Genomic DNA, 22,022 nt, shown 5'->3' on the forward strand with positions numbered 1-22,022 from the left:
TAACAGTACTGAGACTGAGAAACTCTGGGCCTCAAATACCTTTTAAAACCTAAAACACTAGTTATCTTTTTATAGAGTAATTCTAGAAATACAAACATCTTGCAAAAAAATGTGTAAAGGTACACCACAAAGGTGTATACCTCAGCACTGTTATAACAAAAGAATAAAAACAAACAAAATAAATGATCTAAATTTCTACCAATAGAAGATTGAATATATATGTTGCTTGCCACACAAATGTTAAAAATATTCACTGAATAAACCAAACATGAATAAGTGGATAATATATCCACAAAGAAATAACAGTCATAAAAGGTAGGTCTGTACTTACTGACATGGAATGATGCCCATAATAAAATTTTTTTAAATAAATAAATCATGGCACTACTTGTTTTGCTTTCCTTGGTTTCAGTTAGTCACCCATGGTCAAACATGGTCCGAAACTATTAAATTGAAAATTCTAAAAATAAAGAATTCATAAGTTTTAAATTATGCACTGTTTGAGGAATGTGATAAAATCTCATGGGCAGCCACACTGTATGCACTACTTGCCTGTTAGTCACTTAGTAGCCATCTTGGTTATCAGATTGACTGTGGTGGTGTCCGGTGCTATGTTCAACTACCTCTTACTTTACTTAATAATGACCCCAAAGCTCAAGAGAAGTGATGCTGGCAATTCAGATATGCCAAAGAGAACATGTAAAGTACTCCCTGTAAGTGAAAACGTAGAAGTTCTTGACTTAAGAGAAACATTTGTACGCTGAGGTTGCTTACATCTTTGGTATGAATGAATTTTCTATCTGTGAAACTGTGAAGAAGGAAATAAACTTCTGGCTAGTTTTGCTGTCATATTTCAAATGACAAAAGTTACAGCTACAGTGTGTAACTGTAATCTTAGTTAAGATGGAAAAGGCACTGAGTTTGTGGGTGGAAGACATGAACAGAAAATGTATTCTGATGGATGGCAATGACATGCCAGAAAGCACTGAGTCTAGAGAAAGACTTCAGCAAGGGCACCGTGAAATGAGTGACCACATTCACATAACTTTTATTATAGTATATTGTTATAATTATTCTATTGTTATTATTGTTCTGTTATTGTTGTTTATCCCTTAGTGTGTCCAATTTATGAATTAAACTTTACCACAGGTATGTAAGTATAGGAAATATACAGTATATAGAGGGTTTGGCACTACCTGTGGTTTCAGGCATCTGTTGGGACTCTTGGAGAGTATTCCGCACGCCTGAGGGCCTTTGAACAGGGTCACTGGTTCTACCTGGTTCTAACAGCAGCCTGTTGACTTTTGGACTCAAACTAGGATAATACCTCTACAGATTTTGTACTCACCAGCCTCCAATAATGCACGAGCAAATTCCTTATAATCTATTTTATTATCTGGAGAACCCTAATACTTTCAGGAAAAAATAAAAGATCACACATTTTGGAAGAAAACTGCTAGATGCCCATCTTCTATCTATTCTCCCTCTATTCCTTATAACAGAGTAATGATTTATTCAGGGCAGCAGTATACTCAAGTTAAAGACTCTCTAGTCTCCTTGTGCAACTAGGCTTGGTTATATGATTGAATATGGGTAAAGGATACTGCAGAAATTACTGGTGGTACATCTCTTCGACCTTTGCCTCTATTTTCTGCCGCCTGTGTCTTGAGCTCCTGAAGTTCTCTTGGATCAAGTCGCTTACAAAGGATGGAAAGCTGAATAGGAGAAGGTGCCTGTTATTTTGCTTTTTCAAGCATATATAGAATATAATCTTGCATAGATATATAATTAAAATGTCACCGCATGACACACAACAGACTATATAGACAGGGATCACAGAAACTCAGCACTGGGTAATGGACGTAACAAATATGTTGGAACAGGATTAACAAAGTATTTTTCATTTATCATACTCATTGAAAGTCAATTTAAACTTAATATAAAGACTAGTACTTATCATTACTACCTGCCTATCAAAAAGTAACTTAGTCATTATCCTAATTACAACTCTTGGACAAATTATGATAAAAGAAAGGCCTTTACTAGAATCAAAAGAAAATATTTTCTTCTTGACTAGAAAATATAGTGAAGTCCATTTTCTCACTATGACTACTTTATTTATTTAAGTAAAAGTATGAGTGGGTTTCTTATATGTGGATAGGGAAAATTTGGCAATCTAGATTTTTATGTATAAAAACCCATACTTATACCAGGAAGCAGAGGGGATAACTATAAGCTTTTTAAATGTCTGTTTCCAAGAACTATTTCAATCCACATTATACTGTGCACATATATATACAGAGAAAATATTGACCTTTTTCCTCCAGCTTAGCTATACCCACAGCTTTACCCACTTAGGGTCCAAGGCATGCCTATAATTCACTACTGCTTTAGAAACACAAAGAGCACATCTGACCACACAGAACTCAGGAAGAAAACACACAATAAGGGAAAATAGGAAAGGTGAATTACTGGTATTCAGGAGAAAAAGAGATTAGCAAAGATTAGAAATAAGAAAAGTAGAAGACACAAGAAAAGGTGAAGGACACAATGACAAGAAGAATCAAAAAGAAAGAGGCAGAAACATTCTTAAGGTTTGTTGTAAACTCAACACCTGGGAACTCTCGACTATACTATTTGTAGGATCAGCCCCACAGAGGCCTATTTAAACCAATATGTGGCTCAAGTATCAATGAATGATTTCTAATAAACCATCCTTGATAATGAAGAATAAGGGGTTTCTCTTCCTGTTTCCACTGTGATCACCTTACTGGGTTCTTGCAGGATGTGAATTTCACTTTTCAGCAGTGCCCAGATGCTAACAGCAACGGCAGCTTCCTATGGGCAGCTTCCTATGGGCACGTTCCCCAGTACCAGTACCCCCCCCAGGCAGATTCACTGTGGAATGTAACCTGCTGGGCACCACTCCTTGGTCTGCTCCTGTAACCCCTCGGGCAGCCTGAGGGGAGTTCTTCCCCACACACTGTGACCACTGAATGCCACACACATTTGAGAAGTCAAGAATCTCAGCTCTGAGAGAAACTGGCCTCTTTCTCGGGTGCTCATGTCAGTCCTACCGGCAGTGGCTGGAACCTGTATCTGTTATTTTTTTATTCTTCAGAGCTCTCTTTGCCTTTTTACTTCATTCCTTTTTGTTACACCTTCTCTGCTGAAATCACTGTGTGGTTTCTGTCTCCTCATTGGACTTTACCTGATAATAACAAGATTTTCATGACAGGAAACTCAAATAGCCAATAAACCTGTAACATGAAATATACTCAGGACTGATAGGTAATCATCAGAGGTGGAATTTGAAACAATTCTTTTCCTAGGTATGTACTCTAGAGAAATTCTGGCACGTTTATACAAAAAGATGTATATAATATTCTTTTGTAACAGAAATGTTTACAGTAGCAAAAAACTGCAAACAACCTAAGTGTCCAAAGAGAAAAACAAATTGTGACACATTCATGCAATGAAATACTACCACCATATGATGTAAAAACAAATAGCTAGAGTTTTATGTGTCAGAATGAATAAATCTCAAAAACCTAACCTGAACCATAAAGCAAACTGCAGAAAGATACAAACAGAATGGCACTATTTGTATAAAGTCAAAAAAAGCAAAAAAAGAAAAAAAGGCAATGCACAAAATAACCTAATAATCTAAAAAATGCATGGGAATAAACAGCAAATTTAGACGGGTAGTTACTTTCAGGTTGAAGAAAAGGGAGTGGAGGGGTCACAAGAGATTTTGATTACATCTGTCATGTTTAATTTCTTAGGCTGAGTGAGAGGAAGTACTATTGATTGTTGGTTATGTTATCTAGACCACAGGTGGCAAACATAAGGCCCAAGGGCCAGTTGGGCCCATCCACCTTGTTTTATCTGGCCTGAAACTGGACCTCCTTGGCCCTTTGAATGCAACTTCAAGGCTGATGTGGCGTGGGGTGAAAATGAGTTTGACACCCTTGAAACTGTTCTATATTTGAAATATTTCATAACAAAATCAATAATTAAGAATAAGTTGATAGTTCTCAAAAGGTGATAAAACATTATGTACAAAAGAATGTTTAATTGGTAAATTAAATGAAAGGCAGTAAATTAGAAACTACATATCAAAATGTCATCTTCCATCTGAATACCTGAATACTTACCTGCTTATTCACTAGAAAGGAACTATAATCTGGAGGAATAGTGTAAAACAAATACAAAGTGTTACCTTAAACATCATTTAGCCTGTCTACAATGTTATAATTGCAAACTCGAGTTAGTAGTTAGCAATCACACAAAATTCTACCTTATGAAACAAATATATATACACATAATTTGATCATATTTGCAAGTAACAATTACACTACGAATGCTAAATTATGTTTAGGAAATAATATCTACCACTCACAAAGTTTAAACCAATTTCATAGAGATCAGAAACTCTGGACAATACAATCATACCCTAAATATTGTATGCTTCTTCTCTTTCAAGAGCCAAGGCCACAGAGTTTTAAAACCTGCATCTGTTTCTTAGTTCTTCATAGTGTAACTATAAAGTTGCATAAGTGGCTTGCAGTCCTTGCATCAGTTTGCTAGGGTTGTTATAAAAAAACAAACAAACCACATTCTGGATGGTTCAAACAAGGGAAACTTATTTTCTCATAGTTCTCGAGGCCAGCAGTCCAAGAATATGGTATTGGCAAGTTTGGGTCTCATGAGGCCTCTCTCCTTGGGGTGTGGATGGCTACCTTCTCACCATGGCCTCACAGCATCTCTTCTCTGTGCACGTGCATCCCTGGTATCTCTTTGTGTGTCCAAATTTCCTCTTCTTATAAGGCCAACAGTCAGACTGAATTAGGGCCTATCCAATGGCCTCATTTAAATTTAATAATTTCTTTAAAGGCCCTATCTGCAAATACAGTCACAGTCTAAGTTAGTAGTAGTAAGGGCTTTAACGGACAGGTTTGCTGACACAGCCCATAATAGTCCTCAAAAGTCTTCATTACATAATCCTTCCAGGCATTCACATTACACTTTAATTCTTTCTCAAATTTTAATCCACATAAAGCAGATTTTAGATGTTGGTAGTAATCTTTATGTTTCAAAATGAAAAATATGCTTTAAATCACGGGCCCTTTGTCCTTACCCTTGGGAGTTAAATATTTTGGTGGTTCTAGGCAATCCAGAATTTTACATGTAAGCTTAGGGAAAAAGTTCTCTCTAGGGACTTGGCTAGTCAAAAATGTTGCATATAACCTGCATAGATATGGGAGAGAAACCTGTGCCAAAAATGTAGTATATAACATTAAAAAAGACTTGATTTTTTATTGTTAATTTTAGCTTAGTGGAGATAATATCTGCAATATTGACTACGGCCATTCTATTAGATTAAAATAAGAAAATGAATTAGTTGGAACTTTTAGCATCAGCAAAGTGTCATCCAAACCTATCTTATCTTATCCTATCTTCTCATTCTAGAATCAATAGAGTATCATTCAAATGGATCTATCTTATCTTCTTGTAGCTTCTCATTCTATACTCTACATATTTTCTATGGTTTTAACCTGTGATTCTCAAATCTGGCTGATTATCAGAATCAATGGCATTAAATAAAAGATGGATTTTTCAAATTCCTTGCTCTACCCTTAATTACACAGAGTCTCTGGAGATAGAGTTCAGAAATGTGTACTTTTAAAGAAGTTCACCAAGGTTGCTACTAGAAAGCAAATGTCCAGAAGTGACTACTCAGTTTAAATCAATGATCTCCAAAAATGTTTTGAGTATATTCTCATATATATATATTTTTATAAATTATCCATATGTATTACTGTTCTGAAATGTTTCATACATTATACAGAAATAAAAGTTCTGAAAGGATGAGCTACAAGGTAAATATAAATTCAAACACTTTTATTGTAACAACTACAATAAAAAAGCATTTGCATAACATATTTTAGAGACCACTGGCTTAAATTATGAGGATTTTTGCATCTTTAATTTCAGTGCTGTTTTCTTCTGAGCTCCACGCCTATACCTGCAAATACCCACTAGATGCTTCAATAGCTGGATATGCAACAGTACTTTAAATGAAGTTACGTCAAAATAAATTATTATTTAGCATCCCTCAGCCATCTTAATGTGAACCTGGGGGCAGGGGGAACCATCACAATCCACTCAAGTTAAAACACTAGAGACAACCTGGACTACCCTTCCACTTACTCACATTGTACCAACAGTGTACATATTCTACTTCCTTGACACCTACTTCCACCTTTCCAATAACCATTCAAAGAGCATGGCCCTAGACCCTCAACTGTTTTTCACCTGCAATACTGCAAGTCTCTCTGATTATGATATCACTTTCTAGCTTTCCATTTACATTCCACATTGTTGCCAGAATAATAACTCTAAAATATAATCTGGCCAATTTCCCATTTTATACTTTCCAATTATTTCACTTTCATAGGATGAAATTTAAATTTTCAGTATGGAAGCCCCACCCTGATTAGACTCTACATATCCAGTTCCTCCTTCTACCCTTTTCTATTTTTTTTCTATTTTTCCCAATGCTCCTGCCAAACAGAATCTGTAGAGTCCTCTGAATGCAAGCGTCCTCCTTCTTGACTCCAAGCTTTTAGACATGCCATTCTCTCTGGCAATAACACCAGTCCTTAACACCCCAATCAAGCATGCATTTCTCAAGAAAGCTTTTTGTAAACTCAAGGTAGTCCACGCTCTTCTTTTACCTAGACACTACATAGATATTTATAGATTAAGAATAATAAAAAAATCTTTTGTAAAAAAGAGGAACAGGGGAGAAACAGGAGAAAAAATTGTATACTTCAAACTCAGAATGCCAGCAAGCATAATGCTTCTTTTTTGAAAATATGCAAAAAGAAGCTGAGGAAAACATATTTTCTAAAACTAAAGTCACAAAGAATTAATTTGAGGAATATATTTAGAAAATCACCAACTAGAAGGAATATGTAGCAATGTAGGCAATTCTTACACAGAATTAATTACTATTAGAATTATTATATATTAATTACACAGAATTATTAATTATAAAATAATCCAGGGTATTAGGTACTATTGGCACATAACCTCCATATCTGCTCAGGTGGCATAAGCTGTGTGTTCATACATGTTACACAGGAGAAAGGAAACTGGTTAAAGACTCAGAGGCATAGGCTCTAATTCCAGTTCCATCCCTTAACCTCTCTGGGCCTCAGTTTATCATCTGTAATATGAGGACAGTCTGTCTCACTGTAGGGTATAATAGGAATTAAAAAATAATGCATGTGAAAGCACTTTGTAAACTATAAAATCCCATTCCAAATTATGGCATTATTATAATCCACACAGTATCTTTTCAAGTTTCTAAAACTATATGCAGTAGTTAAATCTGGCCACTATCAAAACTAAAACTAGCTTTCCTCATCTATTTGGCTTAATTAAACTCCCCTTTCCCTTAATATTTCTTCCAAAATGAAAATGTTACACTTCGACAACAGGAGAAGCAGGCTCAGAATATAAAAACCTAAATATGAGCTAAGACCTGCAGATGAACTCACTATAGACAGACTGTGACCAGCGGGTTAATCCTGATTTACCTCCTGGTGGTAAAAAGTGGGTCCTTTGATGTGAAAAAGAGGAATCCATAAGAATCTGTTTTTTACAGTGAGCTGTAAGAAATAAAGAGAAAAAGAAAGGTGCAGATCAGGAAGCATGAGAATTAAATGCAGCAACTGGTTTGGTAGGCCACAAGTATTGTGCCAACAAAAGAGGCGGCAGCAAAGAGTTCTGAGGTGCAAGTCTAACCGCAGCTTCTGTCCACCATCCATTAAAGCAGTTGCAGAATACGTCCCAATTCTCCTGTGTGGCAAAATAGCCATCTGATCAACATTAGCTCTATAAAGGTATTATCACTGACCATTTCAACATTCCTTGCAGGAATGCTGTAGGAGATGAGAGTACTGAGTTGTGCCTAACAGAGAGAAACAAAGACAAGACCGCCAAGAATGGAGAGAGTAAATTAGTTTGCTATATGGAATGGACAGACTTCTACTCCTAGCCATGATGGACTAACACATATTGGATTTACTGTTCCACCTTAAACAACTAGAAAAATCAGATAAAATATATAGGCAGAAAAGGACAGCGAATGCTGAGAGAATAACTATAGTTGACCAATCTTAATGTCTAGAGTTTCCAGGCCACAGTGCAGGAAGAGTAACCGGAGTCTAGCAGTTCTGATCATATGTGAACTGTCTCAGAGTTCAGGGATGTCAAGGGAGCTAGAACCTGTGGGGCAAAATACTGCAAAACAGAAGGCTCTACAGAAAGAGTGCTGAGAGATCTCTGGAGAAATACCCTTGAGTCTTTGGTTGAATACTTACTTATATATACATTGAGGAAAACTACCTAAGGGCAGGGAAAATGACTATAGAAAGGAGAAGGTAAAACAATCTCCAGAGCTCATATAAGGCTGGGAATAGTTCAACTTTCAATAAGCCACACTAAAAAAGACCTAATCTGGGACTTCCAGTCAAGATGGCGGCACAGACAGACATGGCTTGCCTCTTTGCACAACCATAAATAAATTACAACTAAAGAGAACAACCATTACTCAGAACCAACAGAAACTGAGTTGAATTGAAGTCTGACAACTACAGAATTAAAGAAACCACATCCATCTAGACTAGTAGGAGGGAGCAGGTGTAGAACAGGCTAGTCCCAAATCCATGTGTAGTGGATAGGGTTTGGGAGAAATATCTCAGTAGCGAGCAATCCTAACCCCACACCAGCACCCCCCCCCCCAGGATTCCAGTGCCAGAAAGATAAGTCCTCACAACTTCTGGCTGCAAAACCCAGCGGGGGTTGAGTTGTTGGAAGAAACTTCTGGAACCCCAAGCAGTTCCTCTTAAAGAACCCACACATGAACTCATTTACTCAGACTCACTGTGTCTGGGCTCTGGTGATAGGGTGGCAGCTTGCAGGGCACCAGTGTCATGCAGGGAGAGGCAAAGGTGTCTGGCATCAAGGCAAGCAGAAGCCACTGTCCCTTTTCTAAACCCTCCCCACACACTGCAGACTGGTGCCATAAGATTCCATCAACCTGTCTTGTAGATCCCCAGAGACCCCATCACCCAACTTATGGGCCCACCCACTCTGCATTTCCACCTGAATGGTCTTGGCTCATGCTTCACAACCTCCTAAGTTCTCTCAAACAAGTAGCAGCTGGCCTCAGTGAGCCCTAGGCCCAGAACTAGCAGCATAGATTGACCACTTGGCTTTGACAGGAAATCTCTAAGCCCACCACAAGTAGCAGTGATCTGCCCTGGCTGGTGTAACTCAGTGGATTGAGTGTGGACCTGCTAAACCAAAGGGTCACTGATTTGATTCCCACTCAGGGCACATGCCTGGGTTGCAGGCCAGGTCTCCAGTAGGGGGCATGCCCAAGAGGCAACCACACATTGATGTTTCTCTCCCTCTCTTTCTCCTTCCATCTCTCTAAAAATTGATTAATTTAAAAAATGGCAGCCATTGGACTGCTTTAAACTCAGGCAGGGAGGGTGGCCCCCAGGGAAAAACACAGGTGGTGGGGGCTGCTCTTGGCCTGAACCACCTGGGAAATCCCAGGGGCTGGTGCACCCAGTGGACAGCCACCAACCATGGACCATGTCAGAGCACCACCTTGCCCCTACACAGCTGATCCACCACAAAAGGCGGAGGTTGGCTGTCAGTGGTCACAGCCAATCCTTGAAGCTGACCGGCTTAGGTAAATCCCTCCTTTTGACCTGCCAACAGCAATCAAGGCTCAACTATAAGAGAAGGGTATACTCAGCCCACATGAAGGGTGCACCCTTAGTAACCAGCTTGAGTGATAGGGGAGGCTGGGCCACTGGATCTTATAGGACACCTACTACATTAGGCCACGTCACCAAGACACAAAGTCAAAGCAGCTCTACCTAATACATAGAAACAAACACAAGGAAGCTGTCAAAATGAGGAGACAAAGAAACATGGCCCAAATGAAAGAACAGATCAAAACTCCAGAAAAAGAGCTAACATAATGGAGATAAGCAAGCTATCAGAGGTAGAGTTCAAAACACTGGTTGTAAGGATGCTCAAGGAACTTAGTGAGGACCTCAGCAACACAAAAAAATAATCCAGTCAGAAGTGAAGGATACACTAACTGAAATAAAGAACAATTTTCAGGAAAACAACAGTAATGTGGATGAAGCCGAGAATCAAATCAATGATTTGGAACACAAGGAAGCAAAAACCAACCAATCAGAATAACAAGAAGAGAATCCCCCCCCCCCACCAAATGAGGGTAGTGTACACAGCCTCTGGAACAACTTCAAGCATTCCAACATTCACTTCATAGGGGTACCAGAAGGAGAAGAAAAAGAACAAGAAACTGGAAATCCATTTGGAAAAATGATGAAAGAAATCTTCCCTAATTTGGTGAAGGAAATAGACATGTAAGTCCAGGAAGCAGAGAGTCCCAAACAAGTTGGACACAAAGAGGCTGACCACAAACTACATCATAATTAAAATGCCAAAGGTTAAAGATAAAGAGATGGGAGGGTGGGTGTAGGAGAATGGGTAAGAGGTGAGGGGATTAAGAAGTACAAATAGGTAGTTACAGAATAGCGGTGGGAATGGATAGTACAATATAGGAAATGGAATAGCCAAAGGACTTACATGTATGACTCATGGACATGAACAAGGGTGGGGGGATTGCCTGAGGGAGAGGGGTTGCTGGGTGGGAGGGGAGTAAGGTGGAAAAATCAGGACAACTGTAATAGCATAATCAATAAAATCTAATAAAAAAAGACCTAATCCATGGAGCACTGAGTAATGTCCTCAGAAAGGTATTGTCCCAGCTGTAGGGATAAAGTATCCCCAAACCAAAGGCTGCATTCGACTACCCTCATAAAGCTCAAAGAAAGCCTTGATAGGATCAAACTATGTGAAGTGGACTGTGGACTACAACGAAGTCCAACAATATTAAAGGAATGCTATAAAATCCTGCACACAACAGAAAATTTACAATGGCATCAAAAAAATTAACAATATTTGCTCTGGCTGGTGTGGGTGAGTGGATTGATCTCAAGGCCTGTTAAGCAAAGGGTCGCTGGTTCAATTCCTAGTCAGGGCACATGCCTAGGTTGCAGGTCAAGTCTCCAGTAGGGGGCATGTGAGAAGCAACCACACATTGATGTTTCTCTCCCTCTCTTTCTCCCTCTCTCTAAAAATAAATACAATTAAAAAATTAAAACTATTTAAAGGTAATAATAGAGATAAAAGAAAATAATAACACATGCTCAACCTAAAAGGAGGAAAGAAAAGAAGGAAAAATGAACAGAGAATGGGACAAACAGAAAACAAGCAAGATGGTCAATTTAAACTCAAACAGCATTAATCACTTTAAATGTAAATGGCCTAAAACACCAAATAAAAGGCAGAGATGGTCAAAATGGATTTTAAAAAGCAACAACAAGATAGGTAAAGGCATATACAGGTTTCAAAGTAAAAGGGCAGGAAAAGCTACATCATAAAATACTAATTTAAGGAATGTTGGGAGCAGCCAAATTAGTATCAAAGTACACCTCAATATAAGAAATAGACTACAGATAAAGGGCACCATTTCAAAATTATAAAGGCATTGTTTCATCAGAAAGATATACAATCATATATGTGTATGTGCCTAATAACAGAGCTTCAAAATACATAAAATAAAAACCAAGAGAACTAAAAGAATAAATAAATAAACATAAATTATATTATAATTAAGGGGACTTTGTCCTTCTCAATAATCGCTAGAATGAGTTTACAGGAAATTGGTAAAGATATGAAAGTTTTAAATTGAAAGGACAGAGCTGAAATAGGTAGGTAAAAACAAAACAGAGATGAAATAAAGATACCGATTTTTGAGTTGAGAGCTAGTTCCTCTAAAATCCCTTCAAATTCAACGTGGACTAGCTGAACTGGTAATTCTCTGAGTATAAGTGGAAACAACTCAAGATGAAGGAGCTTTGAGCCATTTAGAATGGAGGAATTAATGAACTTTTTAAAAAACATTTTATTTATTAGAGAGAGGGAAAAGGAGAAAGAGGGAGAGAAATATCCGTCTATTGGTTGCCTCTCATACACCCCCAACTAGGGACCTGGCCTGCAACCCAGGCATGTGCCCAGACTGGGAATCAAACCTGCGACCTTCAAGTTTGCAGACCAGCACTGAATCCACTGGGTCACACCAGCCAGGGCTGAATTGTTTTTAATGTGAGGTCTACGAAACCCTGAAATCAGAACTACTTGGGATACCAAGCAAGGAGGAAGATTCTCAGGCTCCAGGATCAGATCTATTGAATGTAATATCCAAAGATGATCTGAGAATCTATATTCTTAACCATCTTGCACTTGACTGTTAGGGTCAATAAAATATGCAAACTACTGATCTAACTAACATAGGATGCCATTCTACAGGCAAGGGAACACAGAGACACAATTCAGAGGCTGAAGACTATTCCATTGCCCTCACCTTACCTGGAAATGTCTTCATTTTGGTCAATCTCAGAGTGGAACAAAATGTGATATTTTGTGATTCCCAGAACTCTCAGAGGGTGAGATTAAGCAGGTTTAAGTACACACACACACACACACACACACACACACACACAACGGGAGAGGAGAAGGGAAAGACAGAGGAAAGGCGGGGAGGTGAGGTGGGGGGAATATGTATCTATGTTTAGTGTTATGTATATGCATGTCATCAAATTTAGGTTGAAGTAATTTTGGTACAGTCATAGCTTCCTACTCTTCTTTTTCACAAATAAACTGGTCAACCACACACTTTAATTTCTAGAAGACAGGCTTTTAGTATAAGAGCCAATATACCAACCTGGCTTAAATAAAATAGCTAACACAGAACTAGGTACCACACTAAGTGTTCTACATATGTATATTCCAATGAAACAGTCATAACAACCCCATAAAGCAGGAATTATCCATTTACAAAAGAGAAACTGGGCCACAGAGAGATTATAACTTACCCAAAGTCTCATGAGTAGTAAATCAAGGATTCAAACTAAGGGACTTGACAACCAAGGTCTGTTCTCTGAACCTGCTTGGCTTTTACTGCCAATACTGGATAAGGAATCACCACTTCAAATCCCTGGACTAAAGGCAGATTGATTTTTGAAGCTCAATGTTGTACCAGGTGCCAGAACACAATTGTCATCCCTACCTCTGCTGGTTCAACTGCAGGTCAATTAAGAAAAATCCAAGTTTTCACGCCGAGGTCTCCACTGTAAGGGGAATTATGGGTCATTTCTGTCTTGCCAACATGGCAGAAAGCCAGAACACTTCTGGCTCTGCCTCCACTGAAAAATTAGTCGTGTTATAAAAAGCTGTAAAGTTCTCTATTGTATCAAAAGTCCTGGTAGCTGGTTAGAGATGCTATAAATGAGATTTGGGGATGAAGCCAGTAACTCGCCACATCTGGTGACAGAACCTGCATAACAATAAAAGTAGATGTTCAAGAATTTAGAATGCTTTTATGGGAAAAACTTCTCCTTTCCCACAGGCAGTAGATTTTCAAGAATGACTGGTGCACTCTTCTGGGTCCAAGCCAGGAAGAATCAAGAAAGCAAAGCTCTTTCTGAGGCCTGAAAGACTAGGCAAAAATGTTACAGTTTCTCCTAAAAGCAGGCAACAGTTATAAGGGTTCTAGGACTATGCCTACGTAAGAGTGGATCACCAAGAGTCAAGGCCAAAAAAATGCTAAGTCAGTAAAGAGACAACAAGTCGAAATACAAAAGTTGAAAGCTAAGAACATAAAGTGGGTTATAAGTTTGAAAGGATAGAAGAGGCAGGCAAATGGAGAAGTTATATAAAGCTGTTATATAGATCTTACTATTTATCATGGGATGTTTCAAGATCTTGAAATATTTTAACTTATTTATTACAACAATCCTAAAATATGGATAAATGCTATTATCCACAAAGAATTTAAGTTGCCCAAAGTCATGCAAATAGTACACAGCAGGGCTGAAATTTGGGCCCAGACAGTCTACCTTCAGTGGTTATTTACATTCACAAACATTACACAATGCTACCTCTCTAGAACAACCAGTAAAAATTGAAATGGGGGTGGCAGAGATGAAACTGATGAGCTGAGGTAGGGTAAGAGCTGATCTGAAAACAAAGGTAAACCAAATCCACTCTTACGTGTTACCTGCCACATACTCCAAAGGGTTTTACATCTCTCTATTGCCCGACAGATTCTTCAGATTGCCGGACAGAAAAATCCTGTTGGGCAATCAGAATTCCAAAAAACCCAATCCAGTAAGAGAGGAAAGAAAAGAGGGAGGAACAAATGGAGGAAAGAAAGCCATACCTAAATGCTCTGAACATTTACATATTAGCACTTGCATGATACAAATACTACATCTGAGCCACACACAAACAAGTAACTGACAGCAGATGAGTTTTTAAGCTAATAAACACTGCAAAGAAAAAGTAAAGTCCTGAAAGCCTTGGTCAGGTAGTATCAAGTCCTGTGCTCCATACATGTCACTCATTAGTCATTCATATCCTTGAGCTATTTCATTAGGTCAATGAAAAATGCTGTCTAAAGCCGGCTTGATGTAAAATGGGGTTCTCAGAAGACTATGCCAGGCTTTCACAAACCTGAGCAGCTAGGATTTTAGTGCCATTCAAAGATGCTTTCTATACTCTGGTTTCTCTTCAGATCGTATAAATCTTTCGCCTTTTACAAAGATGCTTTCCAGTCTGGGCTAGTGGGAGATAAATACAGTTAAAACGAGTACGAGATAAAAGTCTCTTAACACTTTCTCAGTAAGCATATCAATATCTGGTTGCTGTTCCCTATAGTTCTGCTTTATTGGAGGCAGAAACTGATCAGGAAAGAGTGTCTTCAAGCTTGGACTCCATTATTTTCCCATGATGTCCTGTACCTCATAAAGGGTTATTAATCATTAAGGTTATTAACTCTAGAATGAAAAAGACCTAAGAAATGATTTCCACTACGCCAAATATCACATAATTTGTGTACTTACAGAAAAAAAACCCCTAATTTTTATACCTCATTTTATTGGGAATATTATCTTCTCTTCAATATACAGGGTGGGGTAAAAGTAGGTTTACAGTTGTTCATATGGAAAAAGTACAAGAATAAACTCATAATTGTAAACCTACTGCTGCCCCAGCCTGTATTATGAATATTAGTTAATTTTTAAAGTGTCTGAAACTGCCCTGGCCAGTGTGATTGGGCATCAGTTGACTGGGCATCATCTCACAAACTGAAAGGTTGCAGGTTCAATTAAGGGCACATGCCTGGGCTGTGGGTTGGGTCCAGGGTAGGAGTGCATGCAGGAGGCAACTGACTGGTGTTTCTCTCTCACGTCCACAATTTTCTCCCTCTCTTTCTCCATCCCTTCCCCTCTCTCTAGAATCAATTAAAAAGGAGGGGAGGGAGGGAGGAGTGAGGGAAGAACTGGGACTTAAAATGGTTTAGAATCATAATAATGCAAGAGGTCTTATAAATACACCAGAATAGGGAGGGAAAGAAAGCTTACAGTTAATGACTGCTTCTGGAAACTACATATTTGGTCAATTAAATAACTTTATAAACTTAGTCAATGAGTGGATATTACATATTCTCCAGTGCACACAGCACATATGGCTATCCGAATTACTATACACTATTTTAAACTCCTCAAATATCTCTCTAATGTTCCATATATTTTCTCATAGTTATTACTAAAATGCTTTGGCCACTTTCTTGCTAATATTTTTATAGTGTTTTGCCTGTGATAAGGTGCAATTTTGCACTGGTTAGCTTTATTAACTTTCATGTACAAATAAGGTGTGGTTTTCTGTGATCCATATTCTAAGCACATTATATATAATTCTCAAAACAAGTCTATGAGATCGCTACAAGCAGCTTAGGAAGAACAGAGGGAGCAAGGGAGTTCACTTAGGCATTACTCAGCAGTGATCAGTTTTTATCTAAAATGTCCACATGCAGTCAGAAAAATATCTGAACAATGAAACAAACACAAAGTTTCCCATAATTAATACTTCTTCATACATAATACTTGCTTCCTATCTATAGAAGATGAATTCTGTACCCCTTCTGATTCATGTACCCCTAAATTGTTTCAAATATTATCTGCTAGTAAGAATTCAAACTGAAGAGTAAATATAAATTTAAATCAACAGCTTTCTTTTAGACCAGACATAGATAATTTGTTGGCCTTGACACCCAGATGCACTGGGCTCCATTGGGTCACAAAAGTTTAAATGGCCACTAGAATGCTTCCACCATTCTCTGTAGGAACTTGGACATTTTAAAAAAAACTGTTCACTACCATTATTCAGAAGTTTCCAGGTTTTAAAAAAAAAGTAAAATGGGACCATGGTCAAAAGCTGACAAGTATCTTAAGAGCCCTTCCATTTCAAAAAAGGCTGAAGAGACCATACCGGGAATGAACCTTCCTGAGAGGGCGTGAAAACATAATTCACAGAGACTCGAAGAACCAATTAGATCAAAGCTGTATGGGATTTTGTGACAAGTGGGAAACTATGGACCAAAAGCACTACTGTATTTTCACTGCACCTCATATGAAGATCTGGGACACCCACGGGATTTTATAGTGCAGAAAACTATTTAAAAAATGCTAAAATGATTTCAAAATAGGTGTTGCTATCCAAGAAGATTAAGTTTCCTTTTAGGTTAACTTTTGTAGGTCCTCATTGTTTCTCACTTGATTTATAATATTAGCATTCTAAGATACCCTCCAACTCTCCAATTCAACGTTTATATTGTCACTAATCACTTAAGAGAGAACCTTCAAATGTTTGATTTCCCCTTTACTCACAGAATAAAGTCTAGACTCCTCAGCACTGGGTCCACCCTTTTCTTTTTCTCGTTACTCTTCCAAATGTGCCATTCACAGGCAGGTGCTCCTTTCCTAAGCTCTTCCTGTTCCTGAACTAACACCTGTCTCTGTGGTGGTCAAATCCTAAGCCTTCCCTGAGCAGCCCTAATTTTCTTAAATGTCCTGCAGTTTTATGCTTCATGTCCTTGCATATGTTACCCCATGTGGCTGGAATTACTTTCCCTCCATCTCCCCATTTCTTCTGCCTGATCAAAACAACCCTTTAGGACTTGGTCTTACTTTATGCGGGAAGCTTTCCCTATACCCTTACCCTTCAGTGGATCGGGTGCTCTTTGGACACTGACTGCACTAGACTATGAACTGCTTTACCACTTTCTAGCTGCATGACTTGGCGCAAGTTCGTTAATTTAAATAAGCCTGCTTCTTTAGATATAGAATGGTAGCACTAACCTGATATTAATATAAAAGAAGAATGTAAAAAATCACTTTGTAAATAGTAAACCATTATGTAGCATTAACAATTTTATCATCAGCCAAAAAAGCACATAGTATTCTAGGTGAATATAGTTCTTTAATTACTATTTTTTGACCTAAGGGCAAGATTCATTTCTCCATATTGGAAAGGATGCTTGGAATTTTATCCAACTTTCTTGTTCCATTAAGTCCTTGTACTTCTACTTTCAAAGGAAAAATATCTATAGTCATGTCTAGGTCATCTGAAGAAAAGACTAAATAGGAAGCTCCTGAAGGATAAAGACTGTCCTTTTTCCCACCTTTCCAAATATCTTCCCCAGAGTACTGGGTTACGCACTGTACAATAAAATGAAAGAGCTGAACGAATGAATGAATGAATACACCATAGCTTGTCCTTAGTAAGCTTATAGTCAAAAGGAGTGAGTAATGTGACAAATCTCATTATGAATCTGGCCTTGTGAAACAGGTAAATACCTTCAATGTCATCTTAAAGTGTAGCAAGAAATTAGATGTCCTGCAATGCTTACTTTATTTGGGGATTTGACACATAGATTTAATTGCTATTTTAGTGATTCATGCTTAACATATGAATGTTAATATTATCTCAATCACTTATGCAATTCAATATCTATTTATTGAATATTTACTGCACTAAACCCTGTAAGAGTACAACAATAAGGTGATAGACTCTGCCCATAAAATGCTAAACATATAAAAAGAAAGGTAGTCATCAATATATATAATTAATACAAAGCAGAATGTTGTATGTGTGGAGAATCTAAGGCTTTTGACAATCAACGAAGAAATGTGAGTTAGTGCACTGGACTCTAAAAATTGAAACTGCATTATTACAAATTATTGGTGGCTGATAGCTTCTTTTACCATACAACATCTACTACATACTTTGCTACATGCAATGGCAAACAGTCGATAACCTTCCTCCTTATTATATACCCAACTGTGCTGTCGTCTAATGAATAGAGGCCCACTGTTCGCATGTATCACCCGTACGTGCCAAGCAGTTTCAAGCCCTTTAGGTCTAGCTTCTCATTCAATCTCCACAACAATCCTATGAGGTAAATATATGTATTTTGCAGATGAGGAAATCAGGACACAGGCCTTGTAATTTTTCAAAGTCAAGAGACAAAAATAAAAATATGTAAACAAGGACCGAAGAGAAAAATGAGTATTCCATAGAGCAGGCGGGTGCACTTGTCAGAACTGCTTTCACCTCTCCCGAACGAACCGGGAGGGAACAACCTCTTTTCCTCTCCCGCCAGGGATTAATTTTCTTTTCCTTGGTCTGTAACTAAACTGTTGATTCTCGAGCCAGATACTCTCAAACATTCCCACTCCAGAAGACAGGCTGCTATTTAAATCATAGGCAGTTCAGGGGAAATGAGACCGAATCAGATACCCGGCGCACAAAGCTCAGGTAGAATCACAAGAAACTAAACCTTTTGGGCAGGGAATCCGTTCCTGGATCGTCTCCAGAGGATGGCAGCAGCACCAGCTCACCGAGGAGGTGCTACCCCGGTGGTTGCCTCTTCTCCTGGCCCCAGGCATTTTGAATTTTGTCAACTGCTCGTTTACCCTTCACCTGCCAGCGCCGCCTACAGAATCTCCTAATTGCTCAGACCAAACGCCAGGCCTCACGCGCCTCCTTTTCCGCGGAGATTAGGTCCAAACCCACCGGGGTGGGTGTCGGCCCCTGCAGAGGCAGCCGGTCCCGCTCCCTCCCCCAGCCGGCTACTCACGGTTCCAGTACACCGGGTAGCATTCTCCTTGGGTCACGTCCACCTCGTAGAGGCCGCCCCGCACACACACCCGCTCGACGTTCACCAGCTGCTCCATTTCGGGCTCGTGCCTCGCGGTGCGCGGGCAGAAGCCACAGACGCGGTCCTCCCGGTCGTCCTCCCCAAAGCTGGAGGCCAGGCCCGTGGTGGAGGACGGGACACACACATGGTCACGGTCGGGGTCCTCGTTCTGGGGTCGACCCCCCGTGGCCTTCAGCAGGGTCCGGAAGGCAAGCTCGATGCGGAGCGAGTCGTATCCGATGAAGGGCTTCCAGGTCTTCTTGTCCTCTTTGTAGAACCAGCGCACCTCCTCCGGGCCCAGCTCCGTCACCACCTCGTAGCGGTGCCTGGCGGCTGCACCGCCAGGCCGGGGACGCTTCCTTTCCCCTGGACCCCCTCCAGCCGCCCCGCCGCCCCCCGAATTCGACGGCACCAGCGGCGACTGCTGCAGGGACAAGGAGCTGCCGCCGCCACCGCTCTCGCCTTCGCTATAGTAGCGCAGCGAGGAGCCGGACTCCGCGGAGCTGAAGTCATAGTTCTCGTCACTGAGGCAGGGGTCTAGCGCCAAGTGGTGGTTGGGATCCTCCGCGCCCGGCGCCAAGCATAGCCCGGGCTCCCCTCGCAGCAGGGCCAGGGGCACTTCGCCGTCGCCCGGGTCCCCGCTGGGCAGGTGGTCAAAGCAGCAGACGCTACCGCGGAACGCTGGGTCTGCCTCCGAGCCCAGCTCCCAGGCGGCGCCGCCGCTGCCCCGGCCGTTAATCTCGAGGCTCCGCGGGGAACCGAGGCCCGAGTGATTCATGCCGTGGAGATGCTGCCGGCTGCCCGGCCCCTCGCCAAGCCGTGGTCCCCACTGCTTCCGCCACGCATCCAACGCCACCGTCCTCTCCGCCGGGACTTCTTAATCTTTCAAATCCCGACCCGGGATGCGGCGGCAGCAGCCTTGGCTCCACCCCCCGCCCCCCCGCCCCCCCCCAACGGGGGCCGCCGCCGCCGCGTACCGCCGTCTACCTCATTGTCACGCAGCCTGACGTAGGCGTTGCTCTGCCCCCAGTCCTGCCACGCCCATCGCGTGCGCTTCCCGGAAGCCCGGTCTCCCTCGCCGCCGTGGGCGAGTAGTACTCTTTGCTAGCAGCTGCTTGGAGTCAGCTCAGGGCACGCGGCTGCTCCTCCGATTTCTCAATTTTCTTCTGATTCCTTTCTCTGCTGTATGCACCGCTGCCTCACCCCGCCCTCCTGGGGGTCAGAACCCAGAAACGGAGAGGCCTACACCGATCTTTGCAATCTGGTTCAGCAAAACAAAGGTTCAATTAAGATACGGATCGAGAGGGCCCTGGTTGTTGGATACTCCTGACCTTGGTTTTGTAATCTTAGACCCGCCTGCGGCCCCAGCTGGACCTTCTCAGTCACCTGCTTCTGGTCATTCCAGAATTGTGGGCCAACATGAGGGCACTCCACCCCATGCCTCCTGCCTACCCATTCCTATGGTCGGCGTCAGCTCTCCCACTCAGAAACCCGAGTCGTTTAGGCTTCATAATCCACCTCGTATTATTGCTCATCTTTCGATAAGCAATACTCCACCTCGTATTATTATCTCCACCTCGTATTATTATTATTATTTCGATAAGCAATAATCCACCTCGTATTATCCCTTCATAATTCACCTCGTATTGTTGCTTATCTTTCGATATTTATTTCCTGTTTTCTCCACCTCATTGTGTAAGAGCCTTGATGGTGACAAAGTCTGTGTGTCTCCACCTGTCCCACACAGTAGGTACACACTTTATTATAATGATGGCAAGTCCAGTCAGTTGTAATACACAGATCATTTGATTAAAAACCGGAAAACAGCTAGGTTCTAGACTTACTTTTGCTAACTAGCCGGAAGTAAATCACTTACCTCCTTGATCTCTGGGTTCCTCCTTTGTAAAATAAAGTTATTAGTGGATTGACCTCTAAAGTCTCTTTTAGCAATGGAATTCTGTGACCTTCAAGATTTCTTCATGTTCTTTATGTATCTCTGATTCTGTAGCTCATTTTCTGGGGTTCAGGTGGAATGCTGAGGCTCCCCTGTGCAGTTCTTTTATATTGCAAAAAAGTTTTATAACCCCATCACCTTATGTTGAGAATCCAGAGAAAATCTCCAACCAAAGTGTTCTCAATTCAAGATCAGACAATGCTCACTTTTTCTTTCTCCATTTCTAGTGGAGTCAGATCTGTAGGACAGTTTTTATTGCTGGAATCTAACATCTATTGCTGGAGATTAAATAGTTATTTAAAGCAGAACAGTCTCTTAAAGCTTGTACAGTGTCTTTTATACTGCCTTCCCCCATCCCAGCAATCACCACCCTGTTTTTTAAGTCCATGGGTCCTTTTTGCTTTTTAAAAATATGGAATGATTCATGAATTTGCATGTCATTCTTGCGCAGGGGCCATGCTAATCTCCATATCGTTGAAATTTTGGTATATGCGTTGCTGAAGTGAGCACTGTACAGTGTTTTTGTATGAGTTTGAAAAGAAAGACATTGTTTCCTGTGGGCAGATACAGAGCTGTGTTCATGGACTGGATTTCTGCCCAAATTTGTGCTCTTAACTGAATAATCTTGTGTATCGAACAACCTGGCTAACTGGACACTACAGCCCTAACTCAAAGCATCTAAGATCAGAGTTCCTATTTACACTGCTTTCTGAGTATTTGCTTACCAATTTCTTCTGTAGTCGTTCTGTTGACAATGTGCAGAATACGGAACTGGGTATGAGCTGTGATCTGTATACTACTGATAAAAGCATTCATTCTAGTGTTTTGATGGTCACCAATATGTCA

At 40.4% G+C, this 22,022-nt stretch overlaps 1 protein-coding gene and 1 non-coding gene across 7 annotated transcripts in view; both read right to left on the reverse strand.

The window, feature by feature from the left end:
• Nucleotides 1-20,150, reverse strand: part of DDHD1 (DDHD domain containing 1) — an 84,893-nt gene extending 64,743 nt beyond the window's left edge. For all 6 annotated transcript variants that reach the window (XM_037054334.1, XM_037054331.1, XM_037054332.1 and 3 more), the window contains exon 1: nt 19,163-20,150. In XM_037054334.1, the coding sequence (XP_036910229.1) occupies nt 19,163-20,000 (838 nt within the window). In that variant the 5' untranslated portion in view covers nt 20,001-20,150. The remainder of the gene's footprint in view (nt 1-19,162) is intronic.
• A 1,432-nt stretch (nt 20,151-21,582) lies between these two features.
• On the reverse strand, nt 21,583-21,686 carry LOC118992705 (U6 spliceosomal RNA). Its single transcript, XR_005067705.1, has one exon. It is a non-coding gene; the product is annotated as a U6 spliceosomal RNA (small nuclear RNA).
• Between the last annotated feature and the right edge of the window lie 336 nt (nt 21,687-22,022).

The sequence above is a fragment of the Sturnira hondurensis genome, unplaced genomic scaffold (genome assembly GCF_014824575.4).
Source record: "Sturnira hondurensis isolate 20B ecotype Veracruz unplaced genomic scaffold, ASM1482457v3 Scaffold0008196, whole genome shotgun sequence".
Taxonomy (NCBI): Eukaryota; Metazoa; Chordata; class Mammalia; order Chiroptera; family Phyllostomidae; genus Sturnira; species Sturnira hondurensis.